Source organism: Gobius niger, assembly GCF_951799975.1.
Source record: "Gobius niger genome assembly, chromosome: 4".
Lineage (NCBI taxonomy): Eukaryota > Metazoa > Chordata > Actinopteri > Gobiiformes > Gobiidae > Gobius > Gobius niger.
The window spans coordinates 36,373,534-36,390,937 of NC_136855.1; the positions used below are offsets into that span (position 1 = coordinate 36,373,534).

Below are 17,404 nucleotides of genomic sequence, written 5' to 3' on the forward strand. Positions count from 1 at the left end.
AATGACAAAAAAAAAAAAGTTTTTAAAAAATGACAAAAAAAGTTACAAAATGAGTTGAATACCCCCCCCCAAAAAAGATGGAAAAAATTCTGATGACGTGTAGATCTTAGCTTTCAAATGAGGCGTTACACTGGCCTACAGGATTTGGGTAAAGCTAAACTGGAGAAAATGCTCTCGGTTCAGGCGGGAGTTAAGAGGTTAAAGGCCCTGAAAGAGGGAACGAAAGGGTCAGACTAGAATAGAATAGAGTTTATTGTCTACAGAGGCAAAAAACACAGGACCAAGTAAAGTGTTAGTGATGTTCAAACTCAGCCCTCACTTTACTAATGCACTTCTTACTTTGTAGTTCCTCACAGGGATGAGCACTTTATAACTTTCAGGGTCGCTGTCACGGTAATGCTAACAAAGACCAGCCTTCAAGACAGCAATCGATAAAAAAGCTTCATAATTGCGTGGATGGACTTTCCACCCAAACCGCTGCATATTCAATACTGCAGGAGGACAAAACAGACTTAATTTGACTACGAGTAAAGACTTTTTCTTTCTTTTCTTTTTTTAGCTTGGTTGGCAATAAATCCACACCTTTACACTTTTCTAAAAAAAAGAAAGAAAAAAAAAAAGACCAAGGAAGTCCTGCAGTGTGGAATCTTACTGTTCTGATATATGGAAGGTGAGTCTGTCGCTACTTTGTTTCTGAACAAATGAACTGAGGAGAAGGTTAGATCAGGTTATTTTATTGCAGGGCGTACATGGTCAATGCAGAGGCTTGTGCAACACGTGAGCTCAGGACGTTAAGCACCCCATGGTTAGATTATTCATGCATTTGAATATTCATTGAGGAAGCGTTGATCTGCTACAGCTAAAGACACTGTGGCCAGGTTTGTGTGTGGAGTTTCTCTCTGTGCCTGTGTGTGTCCCTCCCCCCCCCGGGGCCAGGATGAAGGGGAGTGTGTTTGTGAGTGTGAGACAACAGATGGAATCTAGATGGTGGTGTGTTTGCATGTATGAGTCTGTTGCCCAGCTAGGATTAGGATAAGTAGCAAAAACCAAGGTGTAGAGTAGATGAATAAAGTTGTAATTTAACAAAAGGAATGGAAAGGGTGAATTTAACAAGGTGTGCTATTTGCAATATGTTTAAAGGTGAACACAAATGAACCAAAACTAAGACAACCAACAAGTGTACAAAACCAAGATATTACAGTTAAAGAAAACAAACTGGGGTCTCATAAAACACGAGCGTCACCAGGACTCCCAACATAGTCCACCAACCCCAGGCAAGGACGAATGTACATGAGAAAAACAAAACTATGCTGCTTTCACGAGCTCTGGTAAAGATGAAGGGCCGAACCTCACCATTGTAGCCTCAAGTAAAAAAAAAAAAAAACATTTTCTGCAAATGCCAATGTTTTACATCAGTTGTTCTCAAGTGGTTTTGCTTCGGGGCCCGCCATTACCTTGATGACCAGCCACAACCCAAATAAAACTGTAATTTATCATATTTTGTATAAAATATTGTATTTTCCACACAAGTTTTTATTAAACAAGCTGTAGATATGCCTTCAAGGCTGAAGTTATGAACTAAACCACCCAATAACATTGATTTTTACAGACTCCAGTGTGTTTCTGTGCAGTTTCAGATGGAAAATATTGAAAAAAAAGTTCCCTAAAGGCTCGCAACCACTTTTGAGTCCAGACTCACCAGTTGAGAATCACTGTTTTATATATGACCGAGTGGAATGTTCTGCAAGGACATTTAAAAAAAATACTGACACTATTTCTCGCATTTTACTTGAACAGGTCTCTTATTTGCACAAAAATACTTCTCAAATTCCCCTCCTAGAACCGCCACCTTAACGTGGTGGAGGGGTTAGAGCGCCCAAATGATCTTTGGAGCTATGTTGTCGGGGGATTCGTGTCCCTGGTAGGGTCTCTCATGGCAAACAGTTCCTGAGTGACGGGTCAGACAAAGAGCGGTTCAGACGTCCCTCATGAGAGACCAACAGGCCCGTTAAATCGTGAGGCCGTCCGCCCGTAGACCCACCACCTGCAGGAGGAGCCATAAGGGGCTGATCACGACCCGGTACCGGACAAGTGGAAGAAGATGGATGGATGGATGGATGGATGGATGGATGGATGGATGGATATTTCTCAAATTTATCTTGTGGGCCAGAGGTTCTGTGCTGAAGGGGCGGTTCTGGCCCCCGGACCTGACAGGGCCTCCCCCTGCTATAAACAAATACATGCACGTGAGAAAGTCGTCTACAAACCGCTGACCTACTGCTTCTGTGCATCTTTGATCGAAAAACATAGAAAGATGGACATTAAAGGGGCTAGATGCAAGTGTGCCATTTTATACTCACTACTGCCACATCAGGTCATATGCGTAACTGCAGCTTCTATATTGAGGCAGTTGTGGTGACGAAGTCTGGGCTCATTCTACACATTAGGACATGGCTGGAACATGTAGGGGGATGAACATACTTAGTTTGAACATTTTTAAACTTCGTATAGTCCCTTTAAGTGTATAAAAAGACACAATATTAAACTAGAGAAGCTAAAAAGCTAAATGCAAAGAGTCAGCTTCATAACACTCAGCTAAAAGACATAAAAACGTATTATCGCTGCTCTCTGTTGTGTTGAAACGTCAAAGGTTGCCTCATCTCGAGAATTCAGGCATCAAAAATTATCTCCCAGTTTCTGCTCAATTTTCTCCTCGTCAAGTGGTAAATACCATCACTGTGAGACCATAACAGACACACACCAGCAAACAAATAAAGTCTGAAGGCCTGGGGCTGTAACAAGTCTCATGTGTGTTCACTGCTGTAATGTGCACTGTCCGGGTCAACTCGACGAACAAAGTAAATTGCAAATTAATTCCAACCTCAATACTGGATATGTTTCCAATAAGTGAAACCCAAGAGTGGGGCTCTGTGATTGAAATGGATGAAATGAAATTCAACTCATTGCATCAGGACCTTGGTTCCCTATTCATACCCATTACATTTTTTATTATTATGGAACATTCTGCCAGCTTTTTGGCTTTGAAATCTTTTGCAATTTTCCTCGTGAGATCCAATTCTAAACTCTGCGCATTTGTAAATTATAATTGTGGACAATGTGCTCCTGTATTTACACATCAGGAGGTCACCTTTTCAGCCCCTCGGTAACCATCCGCCTCATTTTCTAAACCATATGTAGTTATTATGCGTACGTTACTTTGTGAAAATAAATCTAAACTATGTAGAGGTCTTGTCATCGAGTAAACTCTCATGAATAAATTAAACCGCAGAATGAAATCTGTCTCCGAGGAGGCGCCCGTGCACCTCACCCAGCCCGGCCTGCTTGCTTATTTCCCATTTACTAGCGTTGTGTACGCCGCGGGCAAACAGGCACGCCTTACAGTGGATGTACATGCATTTACATAATCAGAGGCATAATTACACTGATGCGGGGTTATATGAAGTGTGACTCATATCGACGCCATAAGCTTGTTGTGAAAAGATGCCGTGTAATTAGTTCTCTTTGGAAGCGCGGACCGTCAATGGATATTACCGATATTGAAAGGGCCGCCGTTGAAAATGGTTACTTGTCCTGGTTCCAATCGCCCACCTCAAGCCGGCTCTAATGAGGGGCCTCCTTTATGTCGCTTTTGTTGTTGGAAAATATGACGGATTCGGTGCTGGTGAATGTGTTGCGTAATACGTTATTATTGATATCTTCCGCGTCGAGCTTTTCCAAGGAAAGTGTGTTTTCAAAGACAGTGTTTCCGGCCTCAGAGACCTCTCATGTTCTCTCCTTTGTCTCCTCATCGATCATTCATACTGTAACTGCACTCTCTCTCCCCTCCTCCTTTGTGTAGTTTTCCACACGCTTTCATTTCCACCGCAGCAGCAGAACGATCACCCATCGCAGTCTCTCCAGAATCTCAAAATACGCTCTGTTCCAAATTATTATGCAAATTGGATTTTTGTGTCAAAAAGGTGAAAAAAAAAACAATAATAATGAAACTCATGGATGGTATCGTGTCTTGGGGCTCTATGAATCACTGACATGAATCTCAGAGACCTGGGATGATTAGTGTTCAGGTTGAGCCCAGTTAAGGGAAAAACTACTGAAAAAGGGTGTTCCACTTTATTATGCAGATCATCATTTTCAAGCAATATGGTAAAGAAAAGGGGTCTCTCTGCTGATGAAAAGCGTGAAATAGTTGAATGCCTTGGTCTAGGTATGAAAACCTTTGATATTTCATGAAAGATTAAGTGTAATCATCATACTGATAAGAGATTTGTGGATGATTCAGAACACACTCCGGTTTGTGCAGATAAAGGCACAATGAGGACGGTTTCTGCCAGACAAACACATCAGATTAAGAGAACAGATGCTACAAAGCAGCAGACAGGTATTTGAAGCTGCTGGTGCCTCTGGAGTCTCCCGGACATCAAGGTGTAGGACCCTCCAGAGGCTGCAGTTGTGCATAAACCTTCTATCCGGGCCTCCCCTAAACTGTTAATTGAATGTTCATGAACAGAAACGGCTGCAGTGGCTCAGAAATACATGAGGACTCATTTTCAAACAGTCTTGTTCACTGATGAGTGCCGTGTAACCCTGGATGGTCAGATCAATGGAGTAGTGGTTAGTTAGTGAACGGCCACAATGTCCCAACAAGGCTGTGACGTCAGTACGGAGGGGGCGGAGTTATATTTTGGGCCAGAATCATGGTGAGAGAGCTGGTCAGCCCCTTTAGGCCCTTTTAGGATCCCTGAAGGTGTGAAAATGACCTTTGAAAAATATGTGGAGTTTCTGACTGACCACTGTCTTCTATGCTACAAAATGAAGAGCCGTGCTTTCCCGAACAAAATCCTCTTCAGGCATGACAACGCACCATGTCCTGCTGTAAAGAAAACCTCTGCATCACTGGCTGCTATGGGCATAAAAGGAGAGAAACTCATGATGTGGACCCCCTCCTCCCCTGACCTCAACCCTATTGAGAACCTTTGGAGCATCAACAAAAAAAACTTCTATGAGGGTGGGAGAGAGTTTTCATCCAAACGGCAGCTCTGGGAGGCTATTCTAACATCCTGCAAAGAAATCCAAGCAGAAACTCTACAAAAACTCACAAGTTTAATGGATTTAAGAATTTTGAAGCTGCTATCACAGAAGGGCTCCTATGGTAAAATATAACTTGACCTGTTAATATTTGTTTGATTGAAATGGCTTTTGATTTCAGTAAGTATGACCTCCTAATGCTACAAATTCAACAAATGACCATTTTCAGTTAATTACAAGCTTTAAAATGTAGTTGAAACGATGAGTTGCATGAGGTTTTTACTATATTTATTTTTGAAAAAAATACTGTTATCACTAGGAAATTTTTTCCACCACATTTAAATGATCCTCTACCAGTTAAAGACTTGAAAATTATGCTGACTCTCATTTGAGTTGACAATTTAGAAATTCTCAGAAAAATGTCATTTGCATAATAATTTGGAACGCAGTGTAGACGTTTGCCTCCTTGTTTTCAGACCGTGAAAGGAGGAGATAGTTAGTTCACTGCTGCACCACTCATTTCTAGCTCTCAGAAGGCCTCTTATTTTGATATGGATTAATTAAATGCGTGTTTCAGGAGTGTGTACAGCGTTGGGAGACAGCAAAGTTAAGCAGGGAGGACCACTAAAGAAATAACTGCACTGATTTTCAGACTCTTGTAAAGTAGTTAGAAGTGATCGGTTATCACTTCCTGTTTTGTTGCATTGGAAAGAGCTCAGTCACAGCCTTCAAACAACTTCCTAGGCCTCAGAAGAGCTGAGAAACATTGCGGTAAAAGACGGTCAAAGTAGACTTATATTCCATATTTTATGTTGCAGACTTTTACTTGTAATATTGGAACCTTTTTTCTTTTTCTTTTTTGCACTGTGCTGATTTTTGTCTTTCAAATGAGCTCCTTTTGAAGTATCCACTAAACATGAATGTCCTGAATAAATCATCCCTTTGCCCCTAATCAAGCGCCCCCTGCTGTCACAGTTCAACACTGACACATTGTACAGTTTAGAAGCATCGTGCACAGGAATCATCGACGAGACATTTTTAAAAACATCGGCGGTGCATATCAGCATCAGCCTGAGAAAAACGGGGTCAGCCCTATGTTCTCCTACAGTATGTTCCCCCAATACTATTGATTAAGATTAGGCACCAGCCCACTATAGATACAGACGGCGTCTCGTCATAGAAGGGGGCGTGGCTTCACCGAGGGGGAAAATAGAATCTTTAGAGAAACACAATTTTCCACTCTTTTTAGCCATTTTCTGGTGGAATATGAACTTGTTTATCCCATACAAATAAAGTCAAGTGTAAATCGGGCCCATGTGGATATTTTCTCACAGCAGATTGTTTTTTTTGTTTTTTTAACAATGTGTTGATTGGATTTTTATGAACACGCACGCACGCACGCACGCACACACACACACACACACACACACACACACACACACACACTGCCAGTAAAAGATAATAATAATTAAAAAAAATCAGAATAATATTGACAAATTTGAAAATAAAATATTAAATATAATCAAAACTCAAATTACTAGTCACTCCATATCTCTTCAAACTCCTCACCTCTTCCTCTCGTAACATATGTAAGTCTTTCAAGCGCAACGCTTGATGTCGTTTCCTGTGTCCATACTTTTATGGAGGGAACGTCCACATTTTTCCAAAATAATGCAATTGTTCTCCTGGCCTGCAGGAGACCAAAATCTATAAGGGTGATTTTCCTTTTGTTGATCACAAAGTCCTTGGGATATATCCCTAGAATGCACAATGTTGCACAATGAGGTACTTCAATTCCAACTATTGTGGAAACAGTTTGAATAACAGATTTCCAATATTTCTTAATTTTCCAACAGTCCCATGCGCAATGAAAAAGAGTAACCTTATCAGTAAGACATTTATTACAGTTATCAGGAATGTCAGGGGTCCATTGATGCAATTTTGCTGGAGTTACGTAAGTTCTCATTAACCATTTATATTGTAACAGTCTCATTCTAGTATTAATTCTTTGCTTTTGTGCTTTAAGACAGGCATTTTCCCAATCGCATACCTCAATATTTTCTTGAATATCTAATTTCCATGCTTCCAATCTGTTTTTACTAGATGCTGTATCATGTGACACCAGAGCTCTATAAAACAGAGAGATCAGCTTCTTCTTTCCTTGTAAATTCGACATAACAACATTCTCTAAACATGACGCAGGAGGTTCATTCAGAATGTTTTCAGACCGGGATGACATCAAATGTTTTAATTGCAAGTATTTGAAAAAATGCTTGCAGGGAATGGAGAATATTTCACACATTTTTTTTAAAGGTAAGCATTTCTCCATCCAAATATAGATCACCTATTGATTTGACACCTTTACCTGCCCAAATTGTGAAGCCTCCATCCGCTCTCCCAGGCTTAAACATCTTGTTGCCCCATATGGGAGTAAAGCGTGAGAGCGAAGGGGTGTCCCCAACATGTTTGTGTGATCTGTACCAGACATCAATTGTGTTTTTCAGAAATGGGTTATTGGTCTGTTTTTTTAGTACTTTAAGATCAGCTGAGTATAAATAGTGTTTTAGCAAGAGGTTTGGTACTGATGCTTGTTCTATTGTTACCCAAGCGGGTGATGCACTTGTTGAACTCACAGCAGATTGTTTATGTATTTATGGGCTGTTGAACCACTTTGCTCCTCTCCATGTCTTTGTATCTTTATTTAGTAGCAAACTATGTCCATAATTCAGCATTTGTTAAACAAGTTTTTGAATAAAAACGAAAAGAAAGTTCAGATTTTTCTCCAAATTGTTTTCCCCCTTAACTGTTTTCAAACATGACCATATATGGGCGATTCCAGAGATGCCGTCTGTATCTATCCTTAAAGGAGCTATACCTGATTTTACAGAGAATTTGGATGCTACAAAGATATATTGGAAAGTTACAAATGAGTTTGGACCACAGCTAGTATTTTAGTATTGTTCATTGATGGCAGTCAAAAAAATCGGGTCTTTTTGGGCCTTTAAGAATAGTGGCTCGGTCAGGGTTAAGCTGACTCTTACGCAGTTTTCATTCCAAACAGAATCCCCAACATTCTGGGCTGAGCGTCAGAACAATTACATTTCAGAACTTAGCGTTGGCACTGGTTTGGCCTCTGTTGCAGTGCTATGACATCATCTGCAAAACCCTCTAGAGAAAGGCTTCTTCTACTTGATCATAAACACTGCAGAGCTGCTTGTGCTTTGAGGATGCTTGAGAAACTATAAGATTTATAGGCAGAGTTCACACATGGAGAATTAGAGTTTTCTCCTAATACAACTTTGCAAAATTAGATTCACCTAAACGTTTGCACTTTCTGTTCGACATTGTGTTTGACATGTTCGGAACAGCACATCTAAAATGTGATTTATCAAGCGTTTGCAGAGGTGTTAAAAGCCTTTCAGGAGATCGGAAAGGACAAGAGACAATTTTCCGAAACAATAAATCGACCAGAGATTTGCACAGGCTCTCGACCTCCATCTGAAATGATGTCACTGTACTCCGGAACACTGTGTGCACAACGTATTCCCGTCCCCGTTACAAGTCACAAATCCATCATTCCCTCCCTTCGCTGTATCGCTGACATCTATTTGTTGGTGTCTCAGCACTGAAGCGTCACCAGTCAAACTGTTCAAGTCTCTCAAACAATCATTGCCCAACACACACTATCTGCAACCGATACTTATGAGTTGGTTTACTGTGAATGTGAGCACACAAACATGGCCGATCGAGCGCGTAGGTCAGCAGACATTTCGAAGGCGTCCGTATTGGCCAGTCGGTCACTGATAAGAGGGCATAAAGCTTTTGACTTCATATGCTGCCGGCGCTTTGGCAGAAAAAAACATTCCTGACTGGCTTATTAAAAATTATGTGAGCAGCCGCGGGACACAGTCTTCTGTCATCGCTGTGGACGCCCACAGTATTTCTGTCAAATATTGCAAATCTCATAATTATCACTTGCAGCCTAATGGAAATGACTGCAGACATGCGTGGTGCCATATACGATTACTGGTGTTCAGAAAGATACAGACAATAAACCACAGCCAATCTGTTCGTTTGTGTTCAAATAGTTTTAATATCATTTTGAAAAGTCTCGTGCCAGTTCCAGCTGACTGGAGGAGATCGTTGACCCTTATTGTCCACGTATTTGAGAGTAATGCAAACTTAACTCTCTATTTGCTCTTTTAAAAAGGTAGAATTAATGGTAAAGTTAACTGGAACTGGCATATGTTAGAAATGAATGTAATAATCCTTCATTAACCCCTTAACTCCCACCTGAACCGAGCACAGTCCAAAAGCTTCTGGAAAAAAAGCTGTGAAAAGGCAACAAAACTGAGATGAAAACAATGATGGAAATGTGACAAAAAAGGGAGAAAACATTGACAAAAAAGTGACGAAAAATGGATGAAAAAGTGGCAAAAATGTGACCAAAAAATGACCAAAAAATATACAAAAATGTGACCAAAAAATGTGACAAAAAAAATGTATAAAAAATTGAGTTACAAAAATGAGTTGAATACCCAACAAAAAAATGATGGAAAAAAATCTGATGACGTGAGGGAAAATACCCTCTCGGTTCAGGCGGGAGTTAAGAGGTTAATACAAATACATTTCATAGACTCAATGTTGTATTTGCAAACCGGGGACTTCTGAACCATGAAATCCCACTTCCAAACATGTCCCTTTCTTTCTTTCCCTTTCTTTATCCTGAAAATGATGTCTAAAGGTTCATTTTTTTTTATTGACCATGCTTCTCATCCCTCTATACTTTCTGTCAATTGAGAAAGCTATTTGTTCAAGGTTTGCAGTTTCTAAAAGCGGTTTGTCAGCAGGAGTCTGTGGACCTCTATCCGAGCTTGTGTCTCACGGAGGCAGTGATTAAACTAGATGAGATGGTGTCTTGATGCCCTTTGTATTGATTTCTACCTGGATGACCGAGAACCCGGAAAGAGAAGGTTTGATGATGTTGAATCTGTCCTGTTGTGTTCTTGCAACACAGAGATTTAAAGCCAACAAAAAACGGTTCCAATGTCTCTGTTTTTCTAAAGGTAGATTATGCTGCATGCACTCTTACTGGTTTAAATCTGGCTAAGTCTTAAAAATGTGGACATGCCAGGCCAAAATGGAGGACTGCACCGCCTTCATAATTGATAAGGTACATGAATATCATCTTATACAATTCTATTGCAGTTTGAGGGCAGATGCAAACAGTTTTTGAAATATATTTCTGTCCAAATGTGGCTGAAAGTCTTTTCTACTGGACAACATCACATTTGTTTATGAATATTTTCACCACTTTTGGACGCCTTTATGAAAACTTAATTAGACCATTTTTCAAATGTGCTGAAAGAGATCACTTTAAACTTTGTGACAGTTTTTGTTTTATGTGAATTGACCCAGGAATTACAGAGAAAATTGGTCACCATAGCTACCACAATGGAATTTTCAGACTAGGCTCGTTAGAATGTTGTGATGTCACATAGTTACAGACGGCATCCCTGGAATTGCCCATATATGGTCATGTATGACCGGAGAAAAATCTAAACTTTCTCTGATTATTCAAAAACTACTTTAACAAATGCTGAATTATGAATACAGTTTTCTACAAAAAGACATGGAGAGGAGCAAAGTGGTTCAACAGCCTATAAATACATAAATAACGGAGTATGCTAACATGATGCTACATGTTAGCATCGAGCTAATGCTAACGTTAGCTAGCGCTAGCTATGATTGCCATTTTTTCACTTCTACTGAACAATCTCCACATGGGCCCGATTTAGACATGACTTTATTTATACGTGATTAATAAGTTTATATTCCACCAGAAATGGCCAAAAACAGTGGAAAATTGTGTTTCTCTTAAGATTCTATTTTCCCCCTCGGCGAAGCCACGCCCCCTTCTATGACAAGATGCCGTCTGTATCTATGAAAACAATCTATTGGTAGTTACATCAAAGACCAAGATTTTTAGGTTTACCACATGCTAGTTTGGAGAATTAATCTGCTTTCTGGTCAGAGAATCAACAACTTTTAAATTATGAAAAATATAGTGATGAAAAATCAACATTTTAAACAATTTATCACTCAAATAAATCCTGTTTTCCTAACCAAGAAAGAAGGTCTAGGGACAAATATCCACGTGCTGCTTCCCTTTTTAATTGTCTTTTTCGCTATTTGATAGGTCTTGTTGACTTTCACACTGCTCCTGTGATTAATTAATTAACAATAGATGAAAATCACAGTGAGGCAACTATTGTGTTTTTTATTGAACAATTGATTTCAAAGTCAACGTTTTTGCCATACAGCAATGAGGTCCTACGTTCGAATCCCGGACCAGACTTCTGTGAGGAGTCGGCATGTTCTCCCCTTGCCTGTATAGGTTTCCTCTGGGTGCTCCGGTTCCCTCCTCCTCCAAACACCGCAGCAGCTCAGGACTAACCTTCCATCTGATATATGCAATCTTGTTCAATTGCATAATGGCAATAAAAGCAGCAGGCATCTCGGCACAGTAGCTCGCTAGCCCTTTCCAATTAGCTCCCCAAAGGCTTTCTACATTTCTTCCTGCTCTTGACCATATTTTATCCATCCATCCATCCATCCATCCATTTTCTTCCACTTCTCCGTTGCCTGGTCGTGGGGGCAGCCATTGGAGCTGCCGAAATCACATTGCACTAGCCCCTTATGGCTTCTCTTTACGGTGGGTCCACATAGGACGGCCTCACGATTCTCAGGCCCGTTGGTCTCTCATAAGGGGATTCTGAACCACTCTTTGTCTGACCCGTCACCTTGGACCTGTTTGCCCTGGGAGACCCTACCAGATGCCTGAAGCCCCCGACAACAGAGCCCCCAGGATCATTCGGGTGCTCAAACCTCTCCACCACGTTAAGGTGGCGGTTCCAGGAGGGGGACCATATTTTAGTTGGATTTTATTTATATTTTCAGCATGTTGAACACACTCTCCAGACATTTAGTAAATATAGAAGACAATTTAGTGGAAAATCAACTAATGTTTTTTAACTATGTTGAAATATTGCGTTGGAAACTCTTGTACAAGTAGTTCACAGGGTAGACAAAAAAAGGTTGGTGACCCATGTGGGGACATAGATAAGCAATCTTTATAAATGAAAACCTTTATTGTACCATCTTTTAAGTCCAAACTTAAGCAGTATATATAAAGTATGTCTATGTTAGTACATGTACGTCAACTTTGCATGTTGCTTGTTCTGTTGCTGCTTGTGGAAATTGAGTGCAAAAACCAAAAGGAAACAATCCTCCTCTCTTCACAAATGATATCCCCTCGAACCATTTATTTCTGCAAAGATCCAATTTAGTCCTGAACATCGAATCACCACACCCCCTTACCCAGGAGTAAACGCGTTGTTTGTTTTCAGAAACCTTCACCTCTTCAGCAGGGGGTTAGGTAAGTCTGCGACGCTTCTTCCCCCACGCCAACCCCTTCGTCAGCACGCGACCTTCCTCCTCCACCGTAGCACTCCAGCCCTCGCCATATGCACACAACGCAAATCTAACACTTGATAGATGCAGGGAAGTAGCGGGCTGTGTCCCTAATGACACCAGCCAGCGCTCCCCCCCCCCCCCCCCCCTCCGTTCCCTACTCTCTTTCTGTTATCGCCCACCTTCTCCGTCAACACCATCCATCAACGTAGACCTTTTTGGCAACATCACAGCACCTGCATTCTCATCGGCCGCCTGAAACCAAAAAAGGAGGGGAACGCGGCAAGGCGGCAAGGGACGGGAGCAGCAGGAGCAGAAGCACGGGGAGGGCAGTGATCAGAAGTGCAGGCTCGGACACTATTCCACCCCCCTCTCCTCCTTTGCCATTTTCGGGAACATGAATGTAAAATGAGGTTAGGAGACATTCAATAGTATCAAGCCTTGGGAGCGTCGGGTCTTGGAGAACTGACAATGATAGGTTGGATGTCTTTTGAGTGTGAAAGATGTGCAGGTCAGTGTGGACGTTGAGTAACACTGGACGGAACCTTTGGACCTCGAAAAAAATTTAGGTCTTTTTGATTCCTTAAAACAAGACAAGAATGGTTTCAGGTAGGCTATTATAGACATTAAACAGCCCTTTTCTGCAGCCTTTCGAACAATTACGAGATCAATAGTTTCTCGCTCTTGGAACACGCTTCACAGTCGGGACAGAAAGTGCGGTAAGAGGCTCGGTGCGATTCGGAGAGGAGACGACTGTCCTTCTATTTACGGGGCTGAATGGAAAGTAACAGAATCCAGGCACGCGAGACGCTCCTGACGAAATGAAACCGAACCGCATGACAAAGCACAAACAAGACGTGAAAGCTCCCCGCGCGCGTGTTCCCTTCGCACTGTTCCCCCCCCCCCCCCCCCCGACTCTTCCTTTTTGACTTGACTCCCTTGGCACTGCATCATCGTAAATCTTTAGCCTCATGCCTTTTTTCAAACCCGCTCAAAGCGTCATCCGCGAACAGCACTTCACTTACTTACCAGGACTGTCATGCGGAGAATCCCGATCCAGCCTTCTCCATGTCTCCGGGGGTATTCAAAACGCCTGCCTCCCCCCCAAAAAAAACGATGGAGGAGCGGGACGCGCCGATGAGAGATGATGGGGGGGGGGTGGGGGTTGAGGGGCAGTAGGGGGGTTAAGGGCGCGTGCTAGTTTTTTTTTTTTTTTTTTTTTTAGAATCCCACCGTCCGACGAGCGATTCCAGGTATCTCCAGTTGTGCTATATCCAGAAATCCTAAATCCGACAGCAGCGGTTGGGTGACATGTAAACACACGGGCGGCACACGCGGCGGCTCACATGCATGCTGCTGCTGCACCGAGGAGAGGCGAGAGGAGAGGGAACCAGAAGAGGAGGGAGGAGGTGAGGAGAAGAGAGGAGGGGAGGGGTGGAGAGGGAGGAGGAGCTGCAGCAATAGGGGAGAATGGGGCTTCAGCACAGGAGAAGGAGAGAAACGCGGAGCGCATCACTACGGACCGGCAGAGCGGAGCAGCTGCAGATTCAGGGCTGCAGCAGATTTGGGACTTTTTTTTTTTAAGGACAGCGGCACCTGCTGTTACATGGACAGTCAGAATGCAAAAATCACATCAAGTTCAAATGTCTAAATGAAAATATTGGAATGAGTAGCGGTTTGTTTATTACATCACGTTTTGTATCGTTGACTTCAATTGTAGGTCTATTTGGTTTATTAGTTTCGTTAAAAGGAGTGGCTCTAACCTGGGATCGTCTCAGGATCCGCCACATTCCCAGGATGTCTAGCCATGACCCAAATAAGAACTGAACTTCTTAAACATAAAATACAAAATCAAATTTTCCCGACAAATTAATTGTTTAAAAAAATAAAGCGCAAATCAATTATAATTTCCCTACATGTACGTCTGGTTGAATTTCAACCTACCATTCAGCGAGCGGGGGAGGCGGGGCTTGTAGGTGACGTCAAGCATTTGTGGCGCATTTGCTGGTTGATGTTTGTCAATGGCGGCGGATACGAAAGTAAAGGAAGCTCTTCAATCCGTTCTGGCTCGGCTCCCAAATTTCCAGAAATAAAAATTTAAAGGGACTATACCGAGTTTCAAAATGTTAAAATTAAGTACTTTCCTCCCCCTACATGTTCCAGCCATATCCTAATGTGTAGAATGAGCCCTGACCTGTTCACCACAATCGCCTCTAAAATCCTGCACTGTCACTCAAAAAGGTGTAACTTCGGGTCCGAATTGCCGTCATGCATGAGCTTAATATAGAAGCTGCAGTTACACGTATGACCTGAGGTGGCAGTAGTGAGTATAAAATGGCCAACTTGCATCTAGTCTCTTTAAGCCTAGGAATGTGCAAGGAATGCTCCCAAGAGTTATGATAGAGTTATGATAGCTGCTTCACTCACTCGGGCCCATTACAAACGCTAGCGAAAATCTGATCCAATCGTTTCAAAGGAGTTCACCCCTCCCACCTGATAACGGAGCTCAATTGTGAAAGTCCAGACCCTTGTGCGAAATGCATTGAGTACGAGGGTCTGGTAAAACCAGGCTACACTTGGGCAGAAGATAAGCAATCAAACAAATACTCACGGCTCCTACCCTGTAGAGCATACATTCCAGAGTATGTATAAAAAAAAATAGTAAGTCTCTAGCCCATTCCTGTGTGGAGTTATGATTTTTTAAAGAATAACCAGAATGCTCATTCTAGCCACTAGGGGGCATTAAATTAAAAAAGGAAAGAGTTCCACACATGTCCAGCAGAGGGCACTGACATAACAAGAGCTCAGGATATGAACAACACATTATATAGCCACATGGTAAATGGACAGTCTGCCCCAGGACGGCTTCAATAACAGCTTACCACCACTGAGTTTGGAGTGAAGGAATAATGACTATGTAGCACTTTGAGGAACTTGTGACACAGGCTTGTAAAGTGCAATACAAGTGTAAGCCGTTGTTATTAATGAAGCTACAGTAAAGTTGGGGCTTTGACAGCTTGTTATTATTGGAAAAAAAAAAATTCGGCCAGGAACCAGTTAGCGCTCGTGCTTCACAGCTTCAAGGTCCCAGGTTCGATTCCCACCGAGACGGGGCCTTTCTGTTCTGGAGTTTGTATGTTCTCCTCGTGTCTGCGTAGGTATTCTCCAGGTACTCCTGGTTGCTCTGTGGTCGCTCATTGCTCCATACGAGCTGCTCCAGCATCATCGAAGGATGAGTCAAATGCAGAGGACAAATTTCCCTATGGAGACAATACCATACCTTACACTATATTCTGCTTTGTTGGTTAGAAAATGCAATATTGATCTAAAGGAGGGGTTCTCAAAGGGGACAAGGCCGGATTTATGCAGGGGCTTACAGGGGCTAAGCCGGCTGATTCAGCAGGCTGAAGGCCCCATGGACATAAGAGTTCCCTCTCTCTTTGCAGACTCCCTCACATGTAAGGCTTAATCAGATGACTGCACCCAAGACTAAACCAGGTCTGAACCAGGACTAAGCCTGTTTTAAACAAGGTCTGAGCCTTTTTCTTTGAGTTGACACCAGTAAAAAATATGTACCTATTGGTCTGTTAAAATGCACGAGAATGCACCAAATTGCACCATTAAAATAAAAAAAAGGTCTGTGTAGGAGGACCCCCCCGTGCCCCCTTTTAAATGAGTCCCCCCACCAGTCTGGCAGTAGCAAAGGTTCTTCCGTGAGCGCCACGGATCTCAAATTGGGGTCATTGTTTTTATATTTTTAAACTAGTACTAGAAGTTACTTGTGCATGTTCAAATTTTGAAAATTCATTAATTTTTCCTGTCATTGTAGAGCGAGAGAAATCAGACAGACATATAGTGTATGGGGGGCCCTGAAAAAACTTTAGCCCCGGGCCGGGGCCCATTGTACTTAAATCCGGCCCTGAATGGGGATGCAGTCAGGACATACAAAATCTACGGTCAAAAATTAAATCAACTTGAAATTAATGCACTCTGGAAAAGGTTTGCGACCCACTGAAAATGGTTCCCGACCCATCACTGATCCTCCAAGTGAGATATCATGATAAAACACATCCCCTTTAAGATTCAAATTTGCTTACTTTTCTTTTGCAATTTCTCTTTTTCTGCCCAAAAAAGTGATCCGAGAGTCTTTGGGTTTGAATGCTTTTTGCTACCTAGTACAAAAATATTCAAAAGATTGCGGGTCCTGAATCTGCGGTCGCGAACGTGCAGCTGCTCCAGTCTGCGGGTCCTCCAACACTCGCTTTCGGCAGAGCGAAGGAAAGAAGCGCGAATAGATGTGCTCCTCTTGGCAGCGGCTCCAGCGGGTTTGCTGTGCCTTGCCCGGTGTGTTGTTTTTTTCTTTTTTTTTTTTGGGAGGCTGGGTGGGGGGGGGGGAGGCTGGTTGGAGGAGGGGTGCCAGAGAGGAGGATGGAGGGATGATGGAGAAAAGATGTCGAGGTGTGGGGTGTGCTCCGAGGCGATGTGCTATGAATGGAAATGTATGCAGGTTTTGGAGGGGTTATTCTAGTGCAGTTAGCAAGCTGTGAAACACGACTTTGATTTGAGCCATTGCAACCAGGAATGTCACAGTGTAAAATTTTACTGTTAGGACTCTTGTTGAAAGAAACATGGGGATTTTGTGACATAAGGATTAACGTCTTAAATGGAAAAATGAAGTGGAAAATACAGTAAAATAATACGGCGTCCCCACTTAAACTCTCCAAAGTTTCTCAACCCTCAAGCCACCACCCCACCACTCACTCACACAGGCAAGTTGGGCGAGATGTCTTGTCCCAAAGACAGTATGAACCATTCGGAGCCAGGATTTGAACCACTGACACGTTGATTTGTGGATCCAACTAAATCATTTTAATAATAATAATAA

At 42.3% G+C, this 17,404-nt stretch overlaps 1 protein-coding gene across 1 annotated transcript in view; it reads right to left on the reverse strand.

Moving 5' to 3' along the window:
• The window catches only part of LOC306961804 (leucine-rich repeat and immunoglobulin-like domain-containing nogo receptor-interacting protein 1-B), a 196,360-nt gene extending 182,442 nt beyond the window's left edge, over nt 1–13,918 (reverse strand). The window contains exon 1 of the mRNA XM_079554712.1: nt 13,549–13,918. Within this exon, the coding sequence (XP_079410838.1) occupies nt 13,549–13,560 (12 nt within the window). The 5' untranslated portion in view covers nt 13,561–13,918. The remainder of the gene's footprint in view (nt 1–13,548) is intronic.
• Between the last annotated feature and the right edge of the window lie 3,486 nt (nt 13,919–17,404).